The sequence below is a fragment of the Eptatretus burgeri genome, chromosome 18 (assembly GCF_056783735.1).
Source record: "Eptatretus burgeri isolate ZD-2024b chromosome 18, Ebu_testis_v1, whole genome shotgun sequence".
In the NCBI taxonomy this organism is placed as follows: domain Eukaryota; kingdom Metazoa; phylum Chordata; class Myxini; order Myxiniformes; family Myxinidae; genus Eptatretus; species Eptatretus burgeri.
Window position 1 is genome coordinate 32,901,026 of NC_140978.1, and position 25,891 is coordinate 32,926,916.

At 42.4% G+C, this 25,891-nt stretch overlaps 1 protein-coding gene across 2 annotated transcripts in view; it reads right to left on the reverse strand.

Moving 5' to 3' along the window:
- Positions 1-12,073: 12,073 nt before the first annotated feature.
- The window catches only part of LOC147008845 (uncharacterized), a 31,237-nt gene continuing 17,419 nt past the window's right edge, over positions 12,074-25,891 (reverse strand). For both annotated transcript variants that reach the window (XM_085864276.1, XM_085864275.1), the window contains 2 exons: positions 14,062-14,134; positions 12,074-13,917 (listed from right to left, as the gene is read on the reverse strand). In XM_085864276.1, the coding sequence (XP_085720402.1) occupies positions 13,783-13,917; positions 14,062-14,134 (208 nt within the window). In that variant the 3' untranslated portion in view covers positions 12,074-13,782. The remainder of the gene's footprint in view (positions 13,918-14,061; positions 14,135-25,891) is intronic.

The following is a 25,891-nucleotide window of genomic DNA, read 5'->3' on the forward strand; positions in this document are numbered from 1 at the left end:
AGACATGCGTGGTCTGATTTTGTTCAAACGTGGAACAATCACAGTACATGAGGGCATGCACATGCCGCTCACTTTATTTTGCAGTCTGATCAAAGGTGGCCGACTCGTAGACTGGTGACCATGTTAGTTGGAGATAAATATAATATGGACTCGCCATTTAACTCCATACAAAGGTGGCCGACTCGTAGACTGGTGACCATGTTAGTTGGAGATAAATATGGACTCGCCATTTAACTCCATACAAAGGTGGCCGACTCGTAGACTGGTGGATATGTTAGTTGGAGATAAATATGGACTCGCCATTTAACTCCATACAAAGGTGGCGGACTCGTAGACTGGTGGATATGTTAGTTGGAGATAAATATGGACTTGCCATTTAACTCCATACAAAGGTGGCCGACTTGTAGACTGGTGGATATGTTAGTTGGAGATAAATATGGACTAGCCATTTAACTCCATACAAAAGCCTGGTGTTGGCACAGTGGTTAGGGCAGCGGCTTGGGATCCAAAAGGTCCTGAGTTCAAGCCCCGTTGGGCCACTGAATTAATACACCAGGGGGTTGACTCAGCCTGTCATCCTTCCGAGGTCGGCGAAATGAGTACCAGTATACTGGGCCGGTGTATACCCCGGTTAAAATAGGTGTACCATATCCCTGTGTCGTAAAAGGCGACCAGGGTTGCGTCAGGAAGGGCATCCAGCGTAAAACATGTGCCAAATCACGATGCGGATCATATGGATGATCCGCTGTGGCGACCCATAACGGGGGCAGCCGAAAGAAGAAGATTTAACTCCATACAAAGGTGGCCGACTCGTAGACTGGTGGCCATGCTACTTGGAGATAAATATGGACTCGCCATGTAACTCCAGACAAAGGTGGCCGACTCGTAGACTGGTGGCCAGGCGAGTTGGAGATAAATAAGGACTCGCCATTTAACTCCATACAAAGGTGGCTGACTCGTAGACTGGTGGCCATGTTAGTTGGAGATAAATATGGACTCGCAATTTAACTCCATACAACAAAATTACTAAAACAATGGCGGCTCAGACATTATATTTCTTATTTACTTTTTCAATCATGTAACATGATGTGATGAGTGCGGTGAACATGTTTAGTGTAAAGGATGTGATGTGTGTGGTGAACATGTTTAGTGTAAAGGATGTGATGAGTGTGGTGAACATGTTTTGTGCAAAGGATGTGATGAGTGCGGTGAACATGTTTTGTGAAAAGGATGTGATGTGTGTGGTGAACATGTATAGTGTAAAGGATGTGATGAGTGTGGTGATCATGTACAGTGCAAAGGATGTGATGAGTGTGGTGAACATGTACAGTGCAAAGGATGTGATGAGTGTGGTGAACATGTATAGTGCAAAGGATGTGATGAGTGTGGTGAACATGTATAGTGCAAAGGATGTGATGAGTGTGGTGAACATGTATAGTGTAAAGGATGTGATGAGTGTGGTGATCATGTACAGTGCAAAGGATGTGATGAGTGTGGTGAACATGTATAGTGTAAAGGATGTGATGAGTGTGGTGATCATGTATAGTGTAAAGGATGTGATGAGTGTGGTGAGCATGTACAGTGCAAAGGATGTGATGAGTGTGGTGAACATGTATCGTGTAAAGGAAGTGATGAGTGTGGTGAACATGCATAGTGTAAAGGATGTGATGAGTGTGGTGAACATGTTTTGTGAAAAGGGTGTGATGAGTGTGGTGAACATGTATTGTGTAAAGGATGTGATGAGTGTGGTGAACATGTTTCGTGAAAAGGATGTGATGAGTGCGGTGAACATGGTTTGTGTGAAGCATGTGATGAGTGTGGTGAACATGTTGAGTGTAAAGGTTGTAATGAGTGTGGGGAACATGTTTAGTGAAAATGATGTGATGAGTGCAGTGAACATGGTTTGTGTGAAGGATGTGATGAGTGTGGTGAACATGTTTAGTGTAAAGGATGTGATGAGTGTGGTGAACATGTTTATAGAAAATGTTATGATGAGTGTGGTGAACATGTTTAGTATAAAGGATGTGATGAATGCAGTGAATATCTTTAGTGTAAAGCATGTGATGAGTGCGGTGAACATGTATTGTGTGAAGGATGTGATGAGTACGGTGAACATGTTTAGTGTAAAGGTTGTGATGAGTGTGGTGTACATGTTTAGTGAAAATGTTGTGATGAGTGTGCTGAACATGTTTAGTGTAAAGGATGTGATGCGTGTGCTGAACATATTTCGTGTAAAGGGTGTGATGAGTACGGTGAACATCTATCGTGTAAATGATGTGATGAGTACGGTGAACATGTATTGTGTAAAGGATGTGATGAGTGTGGTGAACATGTATAGTGTAAAGGTTGTAATAAGTGTGGTGAACATGTATTGTGTAAAGGATGTGATGAGTACGGTGAACATATATTGTGTAAAGGTTGTAATGAGCGCGGTGAACATGTTGAGTGTAAAGGATGTTATGAGTGTGGTAAACATATTTAGTGTCAAGGTTGTAATGAGTGCGGTAAACATGTTGAGTGTATAAGGTTGTAAGGAGTGTGGTGAACATGTTTAGTGAAAAGGATGTGATGAGTGCGGTGAACATGTTTAGTGTAAAGGATGTGATGAGTGTGGTGAACATGTTGAGTGTAAATGTAATGATTGTGGTGAACATGTATCGTGTAAAGGTCGTAATGAGTGTGGTGAACATGTTTAGTGTAAAGGATGTGATGAATGCGGTGAATATCTTTCGTGCAAAGGATGTGATGAGTGTGGTGAACATGTTGAGTGTGAAGATTGTCATGAGTCTGGTGAACATGTTTCGTGAAAAGGATGTAATGCGTGCGGTGAACATGTTTAATGGAAAGGATGTGATGAGTGTGGTGAACATGTATAGTGTAAAGGTTGTAATGAGTGTGGTGAACATGTATAGTGTAAAGGTTGTAATGAGTGTGGTGAACATGTATAGTGTAAAGGTTGTAATGAGTGTGGTGAACATGTATTGTGTAAAGGATGTGATGAGTGTGGTGAACATGTATAGTGTAAAGGTTGTAATGAGTGTGGTGAACATGTATAGTGTAAAGGATGTGACGAGTATGGTGAACATGTTGAGTGGAAAGGATGTTATGAGTGTGGTAAACATATTTAGTGTCAAGGTTGTCATAAGTGCGGTGAACATGTTTCGTGGAAAGGATGTGATGAGTGCGATGAACATGTTTCGTGGAAAGGATGTGATGAGTGTGGTGAACATATATTGTGTAAAGGATGTGATGAGTACGGTGAACATGTATTGTGTGAAGGATGTGATGAGTACGGTGAACATGTATTGTGGAAAGGATGTGATGAGTACGGTGAACATGTATTGTGGAAAGGATGTGATGAGTACGGTGAACATGTATTGTGGAAAGGATGTGATGAGTACGGTGAACATGTATCGTGTAAAGGATGTGATGAGTACGGTGAACATGTATCGTGTAAAAGATGTGATGAGTGTGGTGAACATGTATTGTGTAAAGGATGTGATGAGTGTGGTGAACATGTATCGTGTAAAGGATGTGATGAGTATGGTGAACTTGTTGAGTGCAAAGGATGTGATGAGTACGGTGAACATGTATCGTGTAAAGTATGTGATGAGTACGGTGAACATGTATTGTGTAAAGGATGTGATGAGTGTGGTGAACATGTATTGTGTAAAGGTTGTAATGAGTGTCGTGAACATGTATTGTGTGAAGGATGTGATGAGTACGGTGAACATGTATAGTGTAAAGGATGTGATGAGTATGGTGAACATGTATTGTGTGAAGGATGTGATGAGTACGGTGAACATATATTGTGTAAAGGATGTGATGAGTACGGTGAACATGTATTGTGGAAAGGATGTGATGAGTACGGTGAACATGTTGAGTGGAAAGGATGTTATGAGTGTGGTAAACATATTTAGTGTCAAGGTTGTCATAAGTGCGGTGAACATGTTTCGTGGAAAGGATGTGATGAGTGCGATGAACATGTTTCGTGGAAAGGATGTGATGAGTACAGTGAACATGTATTGTGTGAAGGATGTGATGAGTACGGCGAACATATATTGTGTAAAGGATGTGATGAGTACGGTGAACATGTATTGTGTGAAGGATGTGATGAGTACGGTGAACATATATTGTGTAAAGGATGTGATGAGTACGGTGAACATGTATCGTGTAAAGGATGTGATGAGTACGGTGAACATGTATCGTGTAAAGGATGTGATGAGTACGGTGAACATGTATCGTGTAAAAGATGTGATGAGTGTGGTGAACATGTATTGTGTAAAGGATGTGATGAGTGTGGTGAACATGTATCGTGTAAAGGATGTGATGAGTATGGTGAACTTGTTGAGTGCAAAGGATGTGATGAGTACGGTGAACATGTATCGTGTAAAGGATGTGATGAGTACGGTGAACATGTATTGTGTAAAGGATGTGATGAGTGTGGTGAACATGTATTGTGTAAAGGTTGTAATGAGTGTCGTGAACATGTATAGTGTAAAGGATGTGATGAGTACAGTGAACATGTATTGTGTGAAGGATGTGATGAGTACGGTGAACATATATTGTGTAAAGGATGTGATGAGTACGGTGAACATGTTGAGTGGAAAGGATGTTATGAGTGTGGTAAACATATTTAGTGTCAAGGTTGTCATAAGTGCGGTGAACATGTTTCGTGGAAAGGATGTGATGAGTGCGATGAACATGTTTCGTGGAAAGGATGTGATGAGTGTGGTGAACATATATTGTGTAAAGGATGTGATGAGTACGGTGAACATGTATTGTGTGAAGGATGTGATGAGTACGGTGAACATGTATTGTGTGAAGGATGTGATGAGTACGGTGAACATATATTGTGTAAAGGATGTGATGAGTACGGTGAACATGTTGAGTGGAAAGGATGTGATGAGTACGGTGAACATGTATCGTGTAAAGGATGTGATGAGTACGGTGAACATGTATCGTGTAAAAGATGTGATAAGTGTGGTGAACATGTATTGTGTAAAGGATGTGATGAGTGTGGTGAACATGTATCGTGTAAAGGATGTGATGAGTATGGTGAACTTGTTGAGTGCAAAGGATGTGATGAGTACGGTGAACATGTATCGTGTAAAGTATGTGATGAGTACGGTGAACATGTATCGTGTAAAGGATGTGATGAGTACGGTGAACATGTATTCTGTAAAGGATGTGATGAGTACAGTAAACATGTTTTGTGAAAAGGAAGTGATGAGTAAGGTGAACATGTATCGTATAAAGGATGTGATGAGTGTGGTGAACATGTATTGTGTAAAGGTTGTAATGAGTGTCGTGAACATGTATAGTGTAAAGGATGTGATGAGTACGGTGAACATGTATCGTGTAAAGGATGTGATGAGTACGGTGAACATGTATCGTGTAAAAGATGTGATGAGTGTGGTGAACATGTATTGTGTAAAGAATGTGATGAGTGTGGTGAACATGTATCGTGTAAAGGATGTGATGAGTACGGTGAACATGTATCGTGTAAAGGATGTGATGAGTACGGTGAACATGTATCGTGTAAAAGATGTGATGAGTGTGGTGAACATGTATTGTGTAAAGAATGTGATGAGTGTGGTGAACTTGTTGAGTGCAAAGGATGTGATGAGTACGGTGAACATGTATCGTATAAATGATGTGATGAGTATGGTGAACATGTATTGTGTAAAGGTTGTAATGAGTGTCGTGAACATGTATAGTGTAAAGGATGTGATGAGTATGGTGAACATGTTGAGTGGAAAGGATGTTATGAGTGTGGTAAACATATTTAGTGTCAAGGTTGTAATGAGTGCGGTGAACATGTTTCGTGGAAAGGATGTGATGAGTGCGATGAACATGTTTCGTGGAAAGGATGTGATGAGTGTGGTGAACATATATTGTGTAAAGGATGTGATGAGTACGGTGAACATGTATTGTGTGAAGGATGTGATGAGTACGGTGAACATATATTGTGTAAAGGATGTGATGAGTACGGTGAACATATATTGTGTTAAGGATGTGATGAGTACGGTGAACATGTATCGTGTAAAGGATGTGATGAGTATGGTGAACATGTATCGTGTAAAAGATGTGATGAGTGTGGTGAACATGTATCGTGTAAAAGATGTGATGAGTGTGGTGAACATGTATCGTGTAAAGGATGTGATGAGTACGGTGAACATGTATCGTGTAAAGTATGTGATGAGTACGGTGAACATGTATCGTGTAAAGGATGTGATGAGTACGGTGAACATGTATCGTGTAAAAGATGTGATGAGTACGGTGAACATGTATCGTGTAAAGGATGTGATGAGTACGGTGAACATGTATCGTGTAAAGGATGTGATGAGTATGGTGAACATGTATCGTGTAAAAGATGTGATGAGTGTGGTGAACATGTATCGTGTAAAAGATGTGATGAGTGTGGTGAACATGTATCGTGTAAAGGATGTGATGAGTACGGTGAACATGTATCGTGTAAAGTATGTGATGAGTACGGTGAACATGTATTGTGTGAAGGATGTGATGAGTACGGTGGACATGTATCGTGTAAAGGATGTGATGAGTACAGTAAACATGTTTTGTGAAAAGGAAGTGATGAGGAACGTGAACATGTATAGTGTAAAGGATGTGATGAGTGTGGTGAACATGTTTGGTGGATTCTCTCACTGCTACTGGTCACCCAACGGATTGTTTCACAGCCAAGATGTATCAGTTTTAATTGCCTCGATCTCCACTATTTATGGATGGATGAAATAAAAGATGTACCACTCACCATAAGTTGGCGAAACACCCACAGGTTGGCAACCATTGGGCAGACTTGATGGGCCTATAATGGCCTCCTCCTGCGTTAAATTTATTTGTAAGGGACCTCATGTTTACATTACACCATGATATCATCGAAAACGAACATCATATCTGTCCTTTCCTTTGCTCGAGTCGACATCTTCATATAGATCCCTCTCCGTGTCATTTTCGCATTGGTGGTGTGTTGGAATTCTGAAATCAAGCTTTCAATCTCACGATGAAAACGACGATTTCCATGTCCATATTGGAGATGCTGATGATGTTTTTAGGAAAATGCTCTTTATAATGATCAGGATGATAATAACACAGTGTGCCGTGCCAATTATGGCAAAATATCGAGTCAAGAGAGACAGTGATTATGCCAGCAATGAAAATAACAAATAAGATGATTATAGGGATGACAATAATGGTGATTTCGATTATTACCGTAAGGTCTTTTTGAAGGTCGACCAATGAAGAGCTTAACTTTCTCGCCCCCCATAATGCTTGAAACTAATGACAAAAAATATAATCGTTTTACGTCTATAAAGACAATTTCTGTTTAAAGTCGAAAATCCTGCTTGTGGAATACCATGGGTGCTCCTCATTGGTTCAGTGGCTATGAGCCTTATCTGCTGTGGGTCGAATTACCATAGCAATTCTCTTCTTTCCTTTCTTTTAAACCATGGGTCAAGGCTCATGTAAAAGTGGTCATCAAGAGGAGTCCCTGTCATGGAATCTTCCCAGCTACACACTCCATTATGGACATTATAAACGATGCCGTATCTTGAGTGAGTAGTCCTTTTAAGCCAGTTGTGTCAGAGCAGTCCCTTTAACCTGTATGGGTGGCATAGTACTCTTTCAAGCTGGAGTAGCTCTTTTAATATGTCTGGGTTGAGTCGAGTTGACTCACTATAGGACCTTTCCTGGTCAATAGCAATCTCTTGAGGATCTACATAATGAGCCCATAATATGGGATTTCATTGTTATCGTGATTCTGGGATCTTAGATTTCAACCGTACTGCGTTGGTTGGTGTGTCCACTGTCTCCTCATGTTCTTGTCTTTCATCTAAAAGTACATTGATGTCTCCTCAGATCATAGTTCTGCAAATGATTTATCTACAAACTCCTCAATGGCCTTTCAATCAATGTTGAAAACTTTTATTTAAACATCACTGACCAATTAGGACGTTTTAAAAAAAAAATTTTGAACCCTCAAGCTTATACCCTCGATGTAGTCTCATCTTCTTTTGATGACCAGCAGCTTGGATAAACTCTGAACCCATTTCACCACCTTTCCCGATTAATCAAGGGTTTCTATTTTACAAAAGGACATAATTATTATAGAGTACAGTACATCCTTTTCTTGAACTCCACATTGAGAAGATTCCAGTGCCTCATTACACAGAACTCTCCCTTTTTAAACTCACAAAAGTTTCCAGGTCAGTCTTGACATCACATGACATCACAGTGACAGGATGGAATTGTAATCTTCACACAAAGCAGCAAAATCCTCTCGCTCAAGCACAGTGGGAGGGGAGTGTTTGCCTAAAGTTGAACAGGCTTATGAGACAAGTGAGACTTTCAAAGCTTGCAATATAAGTGGAGGGAAAGAGACAGAGAAAGAAGAAGAGAAGTGAAACTAGGTATATAGAGAGTGGGTGTGGGGTGTACTTGTGCAGGGGTCAGCACGCACAGATCTCCCAGTAAACAGGCCTTTTCGCTTTCAAAGGCGAGACGGGCACAGAGATGCTATTGTTTGAGCAGATTAGTGGAGCGCAAGAAGAAAAACACCAGATGTGGCCCAAGGAGCTCCCTTGGACATTCCAGAGTGGCTGGGGGCGATGGGAGAACCGCCATGGCCTTTCCCTGGGGGAGAGAGAGAGGGAGAGAGAGAGAGAGAGAGAGAGAGAGAGAGAGAGAGAGAGAGAGAGAGAGAGAGAGAGAGAGAGAGAGAGAGAGAGAGAGAGAGAGAGAGAGAGAGAGAGAGAGAGAGAGAGAGAGAGAGAGAGAGAGAGAGAGAGAGAGAGAGAGAGAGAGAGAGAGAGAGAGAGAGAGAGAGAGAGAGAGAGAGAGAGAGAGAGAGAGAGAGAGAGAGAGAGAGAGAGAGAGAGAGAGAGAGAGAGAGAGAGAGAGAGAGAGAGAGAAAGAGAAAGAGAGAGAGAGACATGCAGGAGTAGGATGTGCTGGGGAGAGGCAAGAAGGAGATCAATAAAATCGAAGGATACAGAATAGTCCTGTGCAGTGAAGGAGTGACAGTCGGGAATGAGGAAAGTGTGGTGGAATGCTCCGAGTAAGAAGTGAGTGAGCTGTCATGGAACAGTACAGAGATGGTAAGAAAATGTAAAGATGAAAATCAAAGAGAGCAGTCTGAAGGTTTGTATCTTTCTCCCTCCCCCGGTACTCAATTCAATGCCACCTCCCACCTCCAAGACGCTCCATAGAGGGCAAGGCGCTTCACCTCCTCCACCCGCAACCCACCCCCTTTCTGGCTAGTTCAATTTGAGCCACCTGAATAATCAACGTAGACCTGGCCTTGCTAATTGCCACGCAATGGACTCAATCTGGCATGTCAAACTGCCTTTCACTACGATTCACAAATACCTGAATGTTTCACAATCATCGTGATGCTTTTGCCTTCCGATTCTCTGCTCTTTGTTAAAACTTCGACGCTGTCTGTTAGCGGCCTTTCCGGTTGCAGTACATTTTAGTCCCCTGGGTAGCTGTGGCGTGCACTTGACTTCCACGTAGACTTTCCACTGCAAACCCATATTCTCCCCTCCGTGTTACAGCACATGACACGTACTCTAATAAATAGCATATAATATAAGCTCGATGGAAACTTGCCAGCAATTTGGGCTTTCTGGACAGTCAGACCTCAGCACCATGATTCACACTCAGCTTGGGCATCATCAGACGATCTCTGTTGCCAGAGCAGCCAAAACAAAGCAGGATGTTGAAGCTCTCCCAGCTGTCTGCTTTTGGGTGCAAATGAGCATTACCTCCAACATAATAAACTATCCTATAGTTCTGCACTTACAGTTGAGTACATAATACAATGGCTCATATAACGCTCTCATAGAAAATAACTTCCCAGTTTAACATGAACATAATGGCACACCATATAGCAATTCCACTAGCTTTTCCACGAGCCTCGATCATGTGCACAAATAAATAAATAAATAAAAAAGAGGAGAGGAGAGGAGAGAGAGATTTAAGGGAGTGCACAAGGAGTTGGAAGTCTAAGCTCCTGGAAGAGCTAGAGCACAGAACAGATCAGGATTCAACAGAACACAAGGACCAGTGCAAAGAGGGGGAAGAGGGGGGAAAACACCAACAGCAAGCTTGTGGGATAAAGTAGAGGGAGACTTGGACAAATGAGGGATGTGGGGACAAATGAGGGATGTGGGGAAGAATGGGGGGTGGGGGAGGACGCACGAGGTGGACATACAGAAACCAAATCTCAGGAAGTCTTCATTTAAAATGAAGAAACAAAATCTCAGGAAGTCTTCAAAAAGGAAATTTGGAAGGAGGTGGGCTTGGGAGTGGTTGGGGGAGGGAGGGGGGATGGGTGGGGAAGTTAACGGGGGTAGAAAAGATCATGGTTTTGGATGTGGAATGATCTGAGATGGTCGTGAACAGCTGTCTGGAAGAAAGGATGAGATTAAAGAGTTGTGGAAGTTTGTTCCACAGGTGGAGAAAAAGAGGAATGAATGAGGGGTGGTGAGCAGTGATTCTGGATTTTGGGAATTTCACCAGAAGGGAGTTAATGGTGGATCCTTTTTCTTTTAACCTAATTTAAGGACACTTTTTTTGTAATGTCCATTAGGCTTCCTTGTGAGCATTTCTCAAAGCACACAAATTACTTACAAAGGTATTCCAGCACCACAGAGTACCCTATATTTGGGATGGTAGGATATCTCGGTGCTAATCAATCTCAATATCTGGTTTGAGGCATCGCTTCTCGATAATATAGAATAACACTACAAAGTGAGGATGCCGTCTTTCAAAACGGAGGTCAAGTAGGTTGTCCTGTCTGCCACCAACCACTTGTGGGAGTCAAAGGTGTCAATGAGTCCTTTGTAAAGACATCACCACTATGTGGCAGTACCCTGGTACACACACTTTCATGTGCAGCCTGTGGCTGCTGGTTCCATCAGTGGTTAGGAACACAGCTATGCCACCGATGCAGTGCCCCTATTACCAGTACACTGGTGCTTATTTAGCCAACCTCAGAAGGATGACAGGCTGAATCAACCCCACCTGGTGTTAATTCAGCAGCCAACAGGGCTCAAACTCAGGACCCTAAGATACCAAGCCAGCCACCCTAACCTTTAAGCTAATGCCAGGCTTGGTACCCTGGTTAACATTTTCAATTCCTGCTTCTTTAGTAGAAGTCTATTGTTTCTGATCTTAATGGTGGTGGAACACAGGCAAACAATGGGACTGAAAAGGGCTACAGTTAACACCAATCTTCAAAGTGTAAATACTCCAGTGGAAATGCCAATACTTTTTTTTCCAGATGGAAATGAAATTCCTTTTCGGAGGGGGGAATGTAAAACAAAACCTCAATGCGATACGTTTGATTAAAATCGCAATCGCTCAGAGCGAACAAGACGGTAAGTATGCGGACAGTCGGAAAGGGGGATGATCTTTTAGCTTTTGAGAAGAGCTGCAGATGTCCCACCAGGTAGAGAAAGCGACTGCTGGAATCCTGCCTGTCTCAGTCTTCAAGATGTGGAGTTATTAATGGGTGGGTTTTTGCAGTGAAGCCATAAATCACAATGCACTGTATTATGATGCTGGCTGTATGAGGAATCTCCACTGGTCGAAAAAAAAGAGCTTTTCTATGATCTTTCACGGACCTCACAGGGGTCTTCACATCTCGTCCAATGCAATTTGTCCAAGGACCCTCGACTACACCGCATCTACTCACACTGTGCCAATTGCACCCTCCACGTCTCATGAGTCTCCCAAGTTCATCAGACCTGGTCCACCTCCTGCAGCCTTAGTGGAGATATCTTCAGCCTCGTCAACTTGCTCGAAGTTATAACATTCACCGAGTTGTTCCTGAACAACTGTAATTATTTGTACTATATGGAAAACAACCTTCTTCATGTTAGAAGAGTTGCGTTGTTTGAAGGTAATTCACACACAATTAGTCAAATACACCTCACACACAAACCAGTAAATGAAGTAATAACCTATTTTAGTACCTATTGTTACTACTTTAAGCCAATGAAAAGATAAATAAATAAAAAATCCTAATGTCTTGTCAGAGACAGCGTTAGAGCCAGCCATATTGTGTCATTAATATATGCATGTCTGCAATACGCTGGCAGAGCAATGTTTTATATGGCAGTACATGGTGTGTTACAAACATGTTAGGGTTACAGAAACAAAAATCAATTCAATCAAAGTTAAGGATGTGCCATTTCCCATTCAGTGGTTATGAAGAAGCATCGAGTTATTATGTACGCATGGGACAGAAGCCAAAATGAGGGAATTAAAATGGATAAAAGGGAAGAGAAAGGAGGATGATAGGAGAAAGAAAGCAGAAAGGGGGCTGGGGGAGGGGGGAAATGTGGGAGCACTGGGTAAAAGGTAGGATGATGGGAGAAAGAAAAAAGAGGATGAGGGAGTGTGTGGGGAGAGGGAGGATGTCGGAGAAAGAAGAGGGAAGGTAATGCTATGTATGGAGAATGTGGGAGTTGAGGGGTGGTGCAGTTTCAATAGATCCCAACCACATTTGTGTATGTAATAAATATATGACCTCCCAATGAGCTCCACACATTCGGCATTTGCAAATTGCGAAAAACATCCTTTCTCCGAAGATTTAGGATAAAAAATGTATTGAAAGCTGAAGTCATTATGCGCTTGTAGGAAGGCGCTCTTATTACCCTGTGGACGTGAAAGTAAAAGTGGGGTTAAGCAATTGGTTCACTTTGTCTGTCTGTCTAAAACTGTCAGCTTACAATCGAGGAACAACTTCATTTCGATTGAATGTTATATTTTGAACAGGAATAGCAAAATGAACTTGTAGTTTATTTACTTTGGCTCTGAATTCGCCCCGATTGCAAGTGTGCAGAGAGAAGTGAGATTATTAAAAAAATTTTTACTCCATCTGCCTGTCTGGCAATCAAACAAAATTGAAAATCATTCCAAATAGGAAACTTAGTGTTTTAAAGGAAGTCACAAAGGAGACAAACAACAGGCACGAATAACTGATGTAACATGTTAAATAAGGCCATCAATGGCAGTAAACCTCAGAGTTTTTTTATTTTTTTTCTACAACCTTTAAATTCTTAATTTTATTTGAATTGACTTATATAATTGAACACTGTAGAACACAAATCACCTTTTTGGCACTTTCACAACCGTTCTGTTTTTCAATGTATTTACTGCATGTAGATAGATGTCTGTGCATTCCTTAATGAATCAAACGTTTTCTGTCACTGAGTTCCATGCTCCATACATGCCCTCTCCACATAATTCAATAGCCAGTATACCAGAGACTATTAAAAACTTATTAGATATTCTGAAACTTGCCACCAACACACAAAGGGCTCTTTAAAAAATTTTTTTTTTAAACAAACCCCATGATGGTCCAAGGATATTATATTGTTCAAGTCAATTTTCAGTGTCGACCATCAATGACGTCACTGCCTATCATCATGAATCATGAGAGTTGCCTTAAATGTGAACAAATGGGCAGTTAAAAAAAAACAAAACATAAAAACTTTCCAAATGAATTTGTTGCCGAAGAGGCTTGATATATCAGAGGCAACAACTCAAACAAGTTCTAAAAAATGACGACTTTCAGTGTGAATCTGAGGATGTTAATTATTTAAACCATTTAAAATCACACAACCTGTGACTTGTTTCCAAGTCATTACTTCCAGTAATAGTCTAAGTTGTGTAACCTTCTCGTGAGTGATGATCGCATAAGCAGTGACTATTGGCGTGAAGTCAAAGATAACATAGTCAATTACTGTACTAGCCTCTTGTTGTTGATAGACAGTAGATCGGCCAACTGGTCGAACGAAAGTGGATAAAATCCGATGAAGCACATTCAGCTGCCAGACTTGGTGCTCCAGTGAGCAATACCGATCCGCCTTCAATCTTCGCACTCTGGAAAAAACAAAGGGTCGGCATCATCGGCCATGAGCCTGACACAGTCTTCATGCACCCACACATTGCATTCAACACATTGGCACATGTCCATCAGGGCATATTCTTTACACAGTGGGCAGTACCAGGAAATGCTGAACTGACCTGACGCAGTCCATTGTCCTCTTTTACCCAGTTCCTATTAAACTCCTTTGCTTTTCTTTTCCAAGCGGTCAAGCTGAAAAACAATAGAAACTACAGCATTGTAAAATAAACACAACAATGAAAATCCAAAACACAATTTTAAAATGTACCTTTTATAATGACCACACTGGAAGGATGATTGAAGACAAATGCACTGACATGACAATGATTTTTAAAATCTAGGTTGGAATGGACCAAACTTCACTTTGATCAAATCCCCTGCATAATGAACAAGAAAAAGAGCAATCAGAGATTGCAAAACCTTGCCAGAACTGCTTTTGTGTGGTTTATTTTATGTGGCATTTGTGTACAGGTATTTTACATAATTAATGAGACATAATTAGAACTACCACTTTATAACTGCTGGCAGTGATGACCGGTTACCAAGATGTCCCGCTTTGATGATACCATGCTTTGATCTGACACCTGACCCTGACCCACGATGATATTTTTTTATTATTATTCATTTTTAAATTAAATTCAGAATGGGATTAAAATAAATTCAATTCAAATCAAATGGAAGACCAAATAGCTACAGTCCTGCATTGAAGTATTCAGAACGAACCGAAACAAGAAAAAAAGCAAAGATGAAGTGATCAGGAGGAACCTGAATAGGATTCACATTTCAGCTGCTACTCCTCTACCCTCAAACCCATCCAGGCACAGCCAAGTGAGCCTTGTTCAAAAAAAGTATCAAAAAATGAAATAATTCTGGCTGCCAGACCATGTGTCCAATCAAGTTGAAATTTAAAACATGTATTCGACATTACTGCCAGATCATAAATATGAAGTTTGATGTCAATTGATTAAGCAGTTCCAGAGAAAACATTATTTAATATTTTTCTTCAATCCAATATGGCTACCAAACCATGTGACCAATCAATTATTCCTTAACAAGCTCGTACACCCATGGCTTGGGGAACATTTGTGTGAAGTTTCCCTTTGATTTGTCCAGCCGTTCTGGAGAAGAATTTTTAATAGGTTTTTGGGTAAATCCAATATGGCTGCCAAACCAAGTGACCAATGACATCGTATGTGTGAACCTTTGGTACCTCATGAAAAACGCTCATACGTGTAAAGTTTTGCCTCAATTTGTTCAGCCACTTCAGAGATTTTTGAAGGTTTTTTTTTTAACAATATGGCTGCCGAATCATGTGACCGATGATGGCATGAATTTTTTTTCTGTGGATAATTTTATAAATGACGATCAAATGATGATGACCCTCAAAAATTTTCATACTGATCGCATGTGGCGTTCTACATAATGCAATTATGACATCTATGATATCATTAAAAATCACACTCATTCCCCATGAGGCGTACTTGAAATGTGCCAAGTTTCAATTTTTTCCTTGGTGCGGTTTCATTGATACAGAGGTTCAAAGTTTTTCCGTTTTTTCAATATGGCTGCCACACCACGTGCCGATGACATCATAGTTATCATAACAACATTCTACACGAGTCGTCACATAATGGTGAAAATTTTGTCTCAATCTGACAAGTGGTTGCGGAGAAAAACATGAAAGTTCTGTGCGGACAAACAGACAAAGAAACAAACAAAAGAAAAATCACTCATAGAGTGATAACTTGGCAAAACAGCACAAAGTAGAATGACACACGGTAACTCTGCCAGGTGGAACAGTTCACGTTTTGTATCCCACTGATGGGCTGGATCTGAACCAAAATCCAATCCACTTGTTTTTGTCACCTATTCAACTCATCCACCTTGTTTTGTCATAACTCGTCCACAACTTTCAGAGATATAGTGATACATTTAATTTTTGGCCCCATCTATCAATTTTAGAAATTAGTTCTGTGTTGACCTTTTCACCTTAACATTAATTGGTAGTTAAATTCTGCTTCCTGACATGAAAATGCTCTTCAAATTTCAAGTAAATCAGATGAAAATTTAGGATTTAGAAAATTTGGCCCAAATTGGCCTTTTTTGACCTTTTGGCCTATGTTTACCTTAAAACTAATAGGTGGCTGAATTCAGTGACCTGATATGCAAATGGTCTTAAAATTTCAAGTCAATTGGATGAAAATTACGCCTGGTGTTGACTTAATGGTTGGGGTGGTGGGCTTGGGATCCGATGATCCTGAGTTCAAATCCTGCTCAGCTGTTGAATTAATACCGGGTGGGGTTGACACTGCCTGTCATCCTTCCGTGGTTGGCAAAATGAGCGCCAGCTTGCTCTTATACTGTGTTGGAGTGGCGACCCATCCAGGATTGTGCCCAATAGCCAAGGAAACAGCTTAGGCAGCACCAACGCTCTGCACAGAGTATGGTCCCAATGGATGGATGGATGAAAATGGAAGATTTTAGAAAATTTTGCCCTTTTGGCCTTTGTAGACCCTTTGGCCTATGTTGATTTCAAAATTATTAGGTGGTTGAATTCAGTGACGAGATGTGCAAATGGTCTTCAAATTTCAAGTGAATCGGATGAAAGTTGACAACTTTCGAAAGAATTTTAAAATTTGGCCTATTTTGAGTTGACCTTATGGCCTATGTTGACCTTTTGATCTATGATAATCTCAAAAGTAATCGGTGGTTGAATTCACTGACCTGATATACAAATTCTGATCAAATTTCAAGTCAATCGGATGGACCTCTGATCGGATGGATTTCAGACAATTTGGCTCAAATTGGCTTATTGGCCTATGCAGACATTTTTGGTTGACCGAAATTTATGAAACCTCAATGCGGGACCGTCACAGGGTCGGTGACATTAATCTCTGAAAATTTCAGAATGATCAATTGAGCGGTTTGGGCTGGAGGTGAGCAGACACACACACACACACACACACACACACACACACACACACACACACACACACACACACACACACACACACACACACACACACACACACACACACACACACACACACACACACACACACGGAGGCGATCAACATACTTGTCAAAAAAAACAACATTTTGCCAAGTAAAAAACAATCGGACCCGTATGGAATTGCCCTCTCCTTCAGCGAGAGCAATGAATGAATGAATATAATATTGTTACGGTTTGAGGAACCATGTGCATTCAAACATCCAGGTGCCCCGAAGTTAGTTATGCCACTAAGTATATGTGTAGACAGAACCCCTCCTTGTGTGTTGTGGGGAATTGAAGGGTTGCGTTGCGATGTTTTTTTAGTTTGGGTAATAAATCTTTATTTCCCCTCTTATTTGAACCACAGTACCTTTTTCTCGCTTTCCGAGGCGAAATCTTTGTGAGGTACCTTTTTTTTGGCGAGTGCAGTCACGCGTGGAGGGGGCGGGCTCCCAGCATGGCCGAAATCCTGCCCAGAAGGGGCGGACCCATGGAGGCCCTGTCCAATCAGGGCGGACAGTGACATCAGTTTTCACCAAGGCCCCGCCCCGCTGAGGGAGGTCGATGGACTACGAAGGGACCCTCTGAGACACGTGTTCGTTGGAGTTCAGTCAAAAGGCTCAGTTCAGTTCTGCATTCGCTGGGGCGTTCATTGGAGTTTTGCTGGAGTCTTGAGTTCGGTGTACGAGGAGGATTGACAGACTGAGAGCTTTTTCACGAGTCTGTGGGTGGTGGTGCATGGCCGTTCTTCGTTGGTGGAGCGATTCGACCGGTCGATTCTGATAACGACCGAGGAAACCCGACCTCGACCGGGTCTCCCACTGGGTACTGTCCACGACCCTGATCCCCGCCCTGGGACTCCGCTCGGGTTCCTTTGCAGACACGAGCCCCACAGGTGTGACTGCGGGCCGAGCTGCACGACCAATGGGAGGTGTCACACCACGGAGCACCCCCTCCCTCCAACGTGCAGGTACCCAGCCGAGCCCTGACCCCAGCTCGCATCTCTCCCTGGCTGCGAGGTTCATTAGAATTCACCTGGGTTTTATTTTCTTCTGTGTGTGTGTGTCTGTGTGTCGCCGTCTGCTAAGTACAAGTGCATAAGTGTTTTCGATCATTGTAAATCTCCTGTATATCCGCGATAAGCTTGCTCTGTGTCCTTCTTGCTGTAAATAAAACAATTGTAGAAATGTTCCCAGTTCGTTTCCGTCCTTTCTTTCATTGGCCAAGCATGCTTCGGATCTGAGTTTTAGCCGGATCTTTGTTCCCGTTAATCTGCTCATCCTAGCCGGCACGGCTTTTGCAGTTCCGCTCGACCGCACCCGAACCGGAGTTGGTGGAGTGACCCGGTTGGAGCAAGACGTGCCGAGGGCGTGGTTCCCCGGTAGATGACACCGCGTGGTTAATTTGGTAAATTGGTTCTAGACAAAAAGACCCTACGCTACGCGGTGGAGGTATTGGCGTCCACGGTCGGTTAAGCGACCCGCTGTTGCTCACGGATAACACGGAGTTATCCGTGAGCAACGGCTTACAATTCCGGGAGTCTGGTGGGAGACGACGTAACTTCCCCCACCTAGCGGTCGTTTTCAGCAGCACCAGTTCCCAGCCCACAACAATATATTGATCTACCATAAGGCTGGGAGCTGAAAGGATGGCCAAGAGGTATGCACACTCACGTCTCAGCTGTCTAGCCTGAGTTTGAATTCCTACTCATCCATAAACTGTCATCCCGGAGTTTCACAGGCAGGGTGATTCATCAACATGTGCGCCATCCGTCGGATGGACGTTGAACTGGGCGGTCAAACTGGGCGTTGAACAAATTCAAAATTCCTCCTTCGTGGAATGCCGGTTCGTGATAGACTTGGGCCAAGCTTCTCCCAAGCAAGCCCCATAGAACGTGTGTATAATTGTGCCTGTTAAAGAAGGAGAATCTACCATGAGGCTTAATGTGGCTAATAACCATCAGGCTCGACAGACAAAAGGAAAGCTTGGGTAATAAGGCCCACCTGAACGTTGGGTGGGCCTTATTACCCACACCCTTCCTATTCATGTGATCAATGGTCTTTCGTGGAAGAATGATTAATTTCATACAGCAACTACTTTCCTCTTGTTCAGAACTTCATAAAAATCACTTTCCAGCTCTATCGTGTTCCCATTTTCATGAACTTATATAAAGGTATATAACAACTTTCAAGAATTGTGACAGACTTGCATTCCATTTTGAAAGCAACAAAGAAGGTCTTTCAAGGTGGTTAACTACTTGGGAATTTGTTAATTGTGCTTCTGATTTGCTCACAAGAAGAAATGGAATTCTACATTCAGCCAGAACACCAGTCTGTGTGCAGGCGAGTGTTGGTCTGCGTCTGTTGACAAGATAAACAAATAATTTTAACCAATCGCCGACGAGTGTTTACCACTGTGGGAAATGAGTTTCGGCTCACAATTCGGGCATGAACTCTTCATCAGAGTGAATCGTCGTTGCTTCGATCAAGGGCTCACGGTCTAACCATCATTCCCACAACCGCAAACACACTTTTATCAACTTTCAATTGATAAAATCCGTTGTCTACATTCAGACACCTCTCTACAAGGCCTCCAGTCAATTATAGCAAGATAGAAAGTGACTACAGACCCCCAGCCACCATAATAGCATCGTGGATCGCTCGGCTTCTTGTTGCAGATAATGTGGTCAGTAACCAGACCTCCAGTTGAAGACTGCACAGTCATATTATGTAGCACTTAATGAATGTCAAGAATGAGGATAGATTGAGGAGAAAAGGGGGAAGGCCTGAAGAATGATAAAGCATTATTGTTTTCACCGCAATCCTAAATGTAAAACTAAGATATTAGAACTGATGTCCATCGCAAGAACAAAAAAAAAAAAAATTCATGACTAAAGAGGAAACCTTGGGAAAAATCAAGCTCTGGGAACAAAACAAAAGTCATGGTTTCATGAGACATCTGTTAAGATAAAATCGAGCTAATAAGGGCAAAAAATAATGTTTGTTTGGTGCATAACAGACAAAATGAAGTATGGTCAGTCAGCCAACCAAAATTATTTGTTCCTGTGGTATATAAAAAGTGCTTTATGAAGCTATTTTGCGTGACTCGCCAGGAGGGCGTGAAGCAGCGGGGCAGCTTTGGCAGAGGGAAGGCAAGGAGGTGGAATTTGTTTGTGAGCGAAGAGCGGATCAGACTGAACAAAGGCCAGGGCCTCCGTTTGAGCCCCCACGGAGTGGCTCACAACCGTTCAAAAGCTTTCTGATCCACAACTTTTTGTACCCTTTATTCGTGGGTGATGGTGCTGTCGGTAGTGGTAGTGTGGTGGTGACGGCGAGGAAAGGAAACAGAAATAATAAGTCGCGAACTCATCGAGAAGAATGGCGAAGTAAAAGTTCCGGGAGCACTTTGAACCGGTGCATCACGTCTGAGACGCTTCCAAGCCTCAGATTGTCTCGAGGTGGCGTGCAAATGATGCCAATGATAACAAGACGAACTGGCTCCAAGCTGGGTGCCAATTTGTGCTGAGCTTTGGGCACACTCATAATTTCCTGGGTGACACGTGGCAGCCACCCGAGACCACTCAGCACGGTTAAAACCTAACACAAGCGGCATGAACTGCTGCCAAAGTCTGCTTACATATGCTTCCCACGATGTGTGAAAAGGGGTCTACGGGTTACCTTTTGGAATTTTTTTTTTTTTTTTAATGGTGAGTAAAGCCGGGAAACATTTTCTTGTTTTCCATGCAAGAAGTTAAAAGAAAGGGTGTAATGTATTAGATCTGTGCATTAAAATTAAAAATAATTAAATAGGGTAAAACCAGGAAAGAGACAGGTGTAGTTGAAATGTTGAGAAGATGACTCCATCCAAAACAGAACTACATTCAAAATATATTTCTCTGAGAATTGGACATATGTAAAGCTGGATGTATGGATGTATACAGAGTAATTATTATTAATTTATTTTTCCAGATGTGGGTACCCCACTGGTGCAAGTAGTATATAAGTAGCATTGACAAGTGGTTATCAATTGTGTAAGTAGGAAGCCCTTGTACATGTTCCGTAAGGGTGTATTGCTTTTATAAGTTGGTCAAGGTTATTGAGAGGATAAAAAACAACAAAAATCCAACACTGTTATTGTGGAGCAATTTATGATTATGTGATACTGTCCAATGTCTAAACTTTACCAACGACCAACCCTTCCCCCGGTATCCGACGCCGCATCGAATCTGGCTGGCGGGACAGCTGCCAAGGTGTCTAGCAAGAGTCGGTCCGGCATCGTCGGCCACCCGGGTCTGCTTTTTCTCCCAAGGTTTATCAGACTCAGGGTGTGCAACTCCTTCATAGATCTCCGAAAGAAAAGCTGCGGTGAAGATCCATCTCAGCTAGACCTTGAAAGAGTCATCAATTGGTATGACGCCTTCAGCTGCCCTTTTGCAACATCCCTCATGAGAAGGATAGGGCCCGAAGTGGGTGGTGTTGTCCTGTTTGAACCGTCGGCAATGGTGAAGGAGTCAAGGGTACTCTTCCACTTGCTCGATGGAATTCGATGAGGCTAGGTTCGAGATGGAGGTCAAATTCCCGTGGATTCTATAGCCATGAGCTCCTCAGAGCGTGCCTGGTAACCAATACACGCTCCTTGCAGTTACAGGTTGCGAGTGAGAATCGTGACTAAAGCCGTGAGATTCTATATCCTGTCCGTTTCTCACTTCCCAGGAAATGGTTGCTTTTATTATAAACATAAGCAGCTCTTTAAAAATCGAGTTCATGTTTGGCTTTGCTTGTTTCTGGTGTCATTTTAGTACTTAACTAATAATTTGGCTCTCAAGCATGGAAGCTTAATATTATCTCGAGGCTTCGTTGAGTTGTCCCAAAGTGCGCATTTCCCAAAAATAATACTTCGCTCGTTTTTGAATTTTCCAACATCTCATTTCCCAGCTCAGGGTGCTTCATAAATGAAGCAATTTAGGAGAAATTTGGGAGGCTTGCAAACTGGGCCCCGACTCTTCTTTGTTTCATTATGTTGATATATATTTTTGGCGGTACCCTTTAAGGTATGGTGCGTACACGGACTGCAGTTGACAACAATCGGTACATGCACGGACCTCATTACAACTTTCCGTCATCCCTTTGAGTTGTCTAACCGAGATGTGCACAGCGCCCCCTTTTGTGCAGCTGCACTTCCTCTCGTGACCTTTAACCCCACCCGCAATCGCTGCCATTTTGCTATCATGCTGTCTGAGCCACAACCCAGGTGTTGCCAAACCCAAGATTGAGCGAAAGCACACTTTGACCCTGACTGTGACCGTCTGGAACCAGCCAGCTTCCAAATTACAATGGATATTATTTTCAGATGTTGAGCGGTGAAAACAATTCAGGCAACTTTTGGCAAGGAAGATACACCCCACTGGAAAAAAAAAACAAACAATCGGAATACATTCATTTATTGTTCACAATTATCGCAAAACTATCGAATGCATATTCTGCTTATCTGACAATGGAAGTTCTGGAATTTTCATCTAAAATGGACTGAAATTATTATTTGGAGACAGGTAGGGTCCTCAAAAGCATGCAAGTGGCTTTAAGTTGGCTACACCGAGGGCAGCGGTCAAATGCAGCTCACTAAGGTTCATAGGTCATTGTTTAATCAACGTACTGTCTCCGAGCTCCCGTATCCTGGAGTCAGTTTTATTTTATTTTTTGCCGGCGTTTTCTCCGCACTCCTGCCTGCATGAGTCACGGTCTCCCAGGAGGAGGCTGACGGGCTGAGAAGGGGGTTGTGGGGGCATAGGGAGGCATTCTGTTTGTCTTCTGTCTGTGGCAGCAGCTGTGGAGGTCAGAGGGGAAAGGGCAGACGGGAGGAATTTGGGCAGGAGACTGCACACATGAGGTCCAGGAGGAAACCAAAGATGGCCTGTGCCCAGCGGCCCGGCTCAGCTCACGGACATTCCGTGAAAAAAGGTGGAAACGATTGTATGCGTGAATAAGACGCCAAATATAATGCTACTTACGAGTTACTCAGAATGTGATGAATAAACGACCTGCCAGTTGTGATGCAGAAAACAAACATCGCCAAGTATGTAATAATGGTGGCATCTATTCCAACTTTGTAATGAGATGCCATGTTGCAATCAGAATGGTGATGAAGAGTAGATAAAAATGTTAGGTTGTGGGAGTTGGGGTGGCGGTCAAGAGATCTCGCATGCAAGTTTAGGCCAGGTGGTATACACAGTACAGTATATGGGGAAGATCAAGAGCGCATAACGAAGATGAGTCCGATTCATCGAAGGGACACAGTTTATGAACACGAGTAGAGCCACAACCAATGTCAGGTCCACAGGAGGTGAGAAGCTTATAACCTCACAATCTGGGAATTCTTATGGATACCATAAAGTTGGAAGAATACAAGTTGTTCCACCATCAACAAAAGATTAATTCCATTTTTACAGATCACAAAGGAACTCAACTTTCACATCTTAAAATCGAAAACTTTGTATAAATATAAAGTTATTTTGTCATGGTGAGTCTGTAAACAACTGTGCATTGTTACTGACTGGAGAATCAAAATGAAGCTAAAACATATAATCGGGCTGGTTTCTAAACACCTTATTCGGCACAACCCAAGTACCAACCTATGGCTACATTTACACTATGTCAGGCTGTTCTGGAGTGTATGCTTTGACGTTTGCAGTGGGAACCGGAACTATGCTGTGCATATGCACTGCTCTGCCTTGTCCCTTGCTGTGAAAAAGTTTTGATGTATCAAAAACTGTGCTCTGAAAAATGACAGCATTGACCCCAAACTGGTGTTCAGTGAAGGCATTTTCATTATGTGGCACCAGCCAAGGAGACATCTACATAATACGTACACAAAAAATTTATTCTTAAACACCTCCTCCCCCGTCCCCCTCTCCGCAGTTTCCTTGCTCCTCCCCCCCCCCGCTTATTTTCTGAGACAGACATCTCATCAAGGAAATTACAATAACCCCTAGAGGACAGTGTTTAAGCCAGAACTTTTTGGTTTCAGTCTTGGAAAACATGTTTCTTATTTTACAGCATCATCATCAAGAAAAAGGAAGGGGAAACATTAAAATTCAAGGCTTTTGGCTCAGCCTCGATAGTCTATACTGTTTGATCCAACATTGTATGAGGGGTACTTTGAGCAAACAAAGCATCAATGACGTCACAATGAACTGACCAATCAATGACCTGTTAATGGTAAAAGAAACAGAGGGGGAAAAATTATGAACCAAAATGGAGTTGTACAATCCTAAAAGAGATCTCTCCCAAGAATGAAGCATATAATAACCACCACCTTCTCCGAGGGGGCGCTGCGAGTGAGATGTTCAGAGAAAGAATGAGAGAACAACAAAGAAGTAGGACTATAGTTACTTGCAGAGCTTTTTGAGTACACAGCAAGATTAGCGAGTTCAAATTTCAAATTGATTATTGTTAGGCTAAGGCCTGCCTCATAATAAACACCTGCAGCATCCATTTTGATTGAGCTCAAGTGAACAGCAACCAGAGGGGTTTGTCTTCCAAGCTAAGATGGAAACTTGTAGTTTGTCAGCCATTGGCTCTCCATACAACTTCCTGCAGCTAGCTGAAATCAGTGGATGGATTGATTATGTTAAACCAATCCAGATGAGAGGTTTTAGAGAAATGAAAGCTGAAAGAAAAGAGTGGAACAAGTATTCAGCCGTCATGATGAAAACAAAACACAAACAAATATGAAGATATCACAACTTGGGACACAGGTAGACGTCGTGTCATCTACACATCAGCAATTGCGTGAATACATGGACATTGCACATTGCACGAAAAGGAAACACTACGAGTCGAGATCAGGTGGATCCATTCACAAGGTGGGCGCATGTTACAAAAAGAAATAAAAGGAAAAGGTTCAAGCACTAAATGAAACACAATCACCATTTCTTGCGAACAAGATTTTCCTGGACACCTCATCGTCAGATTTGTCAAACCGTTTCACTCCTGTACAATATCTCACTCTGGCGGAAAGACATGCACGACCAATTGCTCTCATTAACGGGCTGTAAACTGTTGAAGGTGGGGTTTTAAGGTAGGAAATCCCATGTGAGGGAAAAAGGGCCATCACAAGTCACAGACAGAATTTATCCAGCTGAGACCACAGGCTACAAAATGGAAGGAGCAATTGAAGAGGTATCTATGAATACCCGGCCAATAATGGCCGAAGACTTGATAGAAGTAACTTGGGTGATTCTTCTTCTTCTTCTTCATAAGCTGCACATGGCTGCAGGGTAGCATTATTGGCTGAGAGTGCGCTGTGCCGCCTGTGAAACACCAGAATGATAGTTTACAGCTGGGTTGAGATTCCAATCCAAGTGAGACAGCTTAGAGGCGAATGTGCGTACTTCTCGGCCATCCTGTCAGCCAATTTGGGTGCTCATAATGATACACTTCCACCCTTCAAAATAAGATTAATTGCAAAACAAGAGCGAGACTTGCTTTGCAATGCATGTCCCCTATCGATGTGATGTTTCCAAAGTACAAAAGGACATAACTCTGAAAAATTGACGAAACGCCCAGAAACTCGAACTTGTTCTGTAACTTGTCATGACAACAACAAGAATTGCTTTGTAATTAATCTCTCCTACCGGTCCTAATGAATGTTCGGGAGATAAAAATTTGATTGCGTTTAATGCACGCTCAAGCAGATACCGGAACCAAAATGAAGAAGAAGAACCTTTATACCCACCGTGTTTCATTCGTTTCTCAGCTTTGCCCATTTCATCTATCTATAATTCCAGCAGTGTGTGTGTGTGTGTGTGTGTGTGTGTGTGTGTGTGTGTGTGTGTGTGTGTGTGTGTGTGTGTGTGTGTGTGTGTGTGTGTGTGTGTGTGTGTGTGTGTGTGACCGCTGTTTCTCGACAACTACTGGTCTGATCTCATTGAAACTTGCCAGATATATTGCTGGGGACCT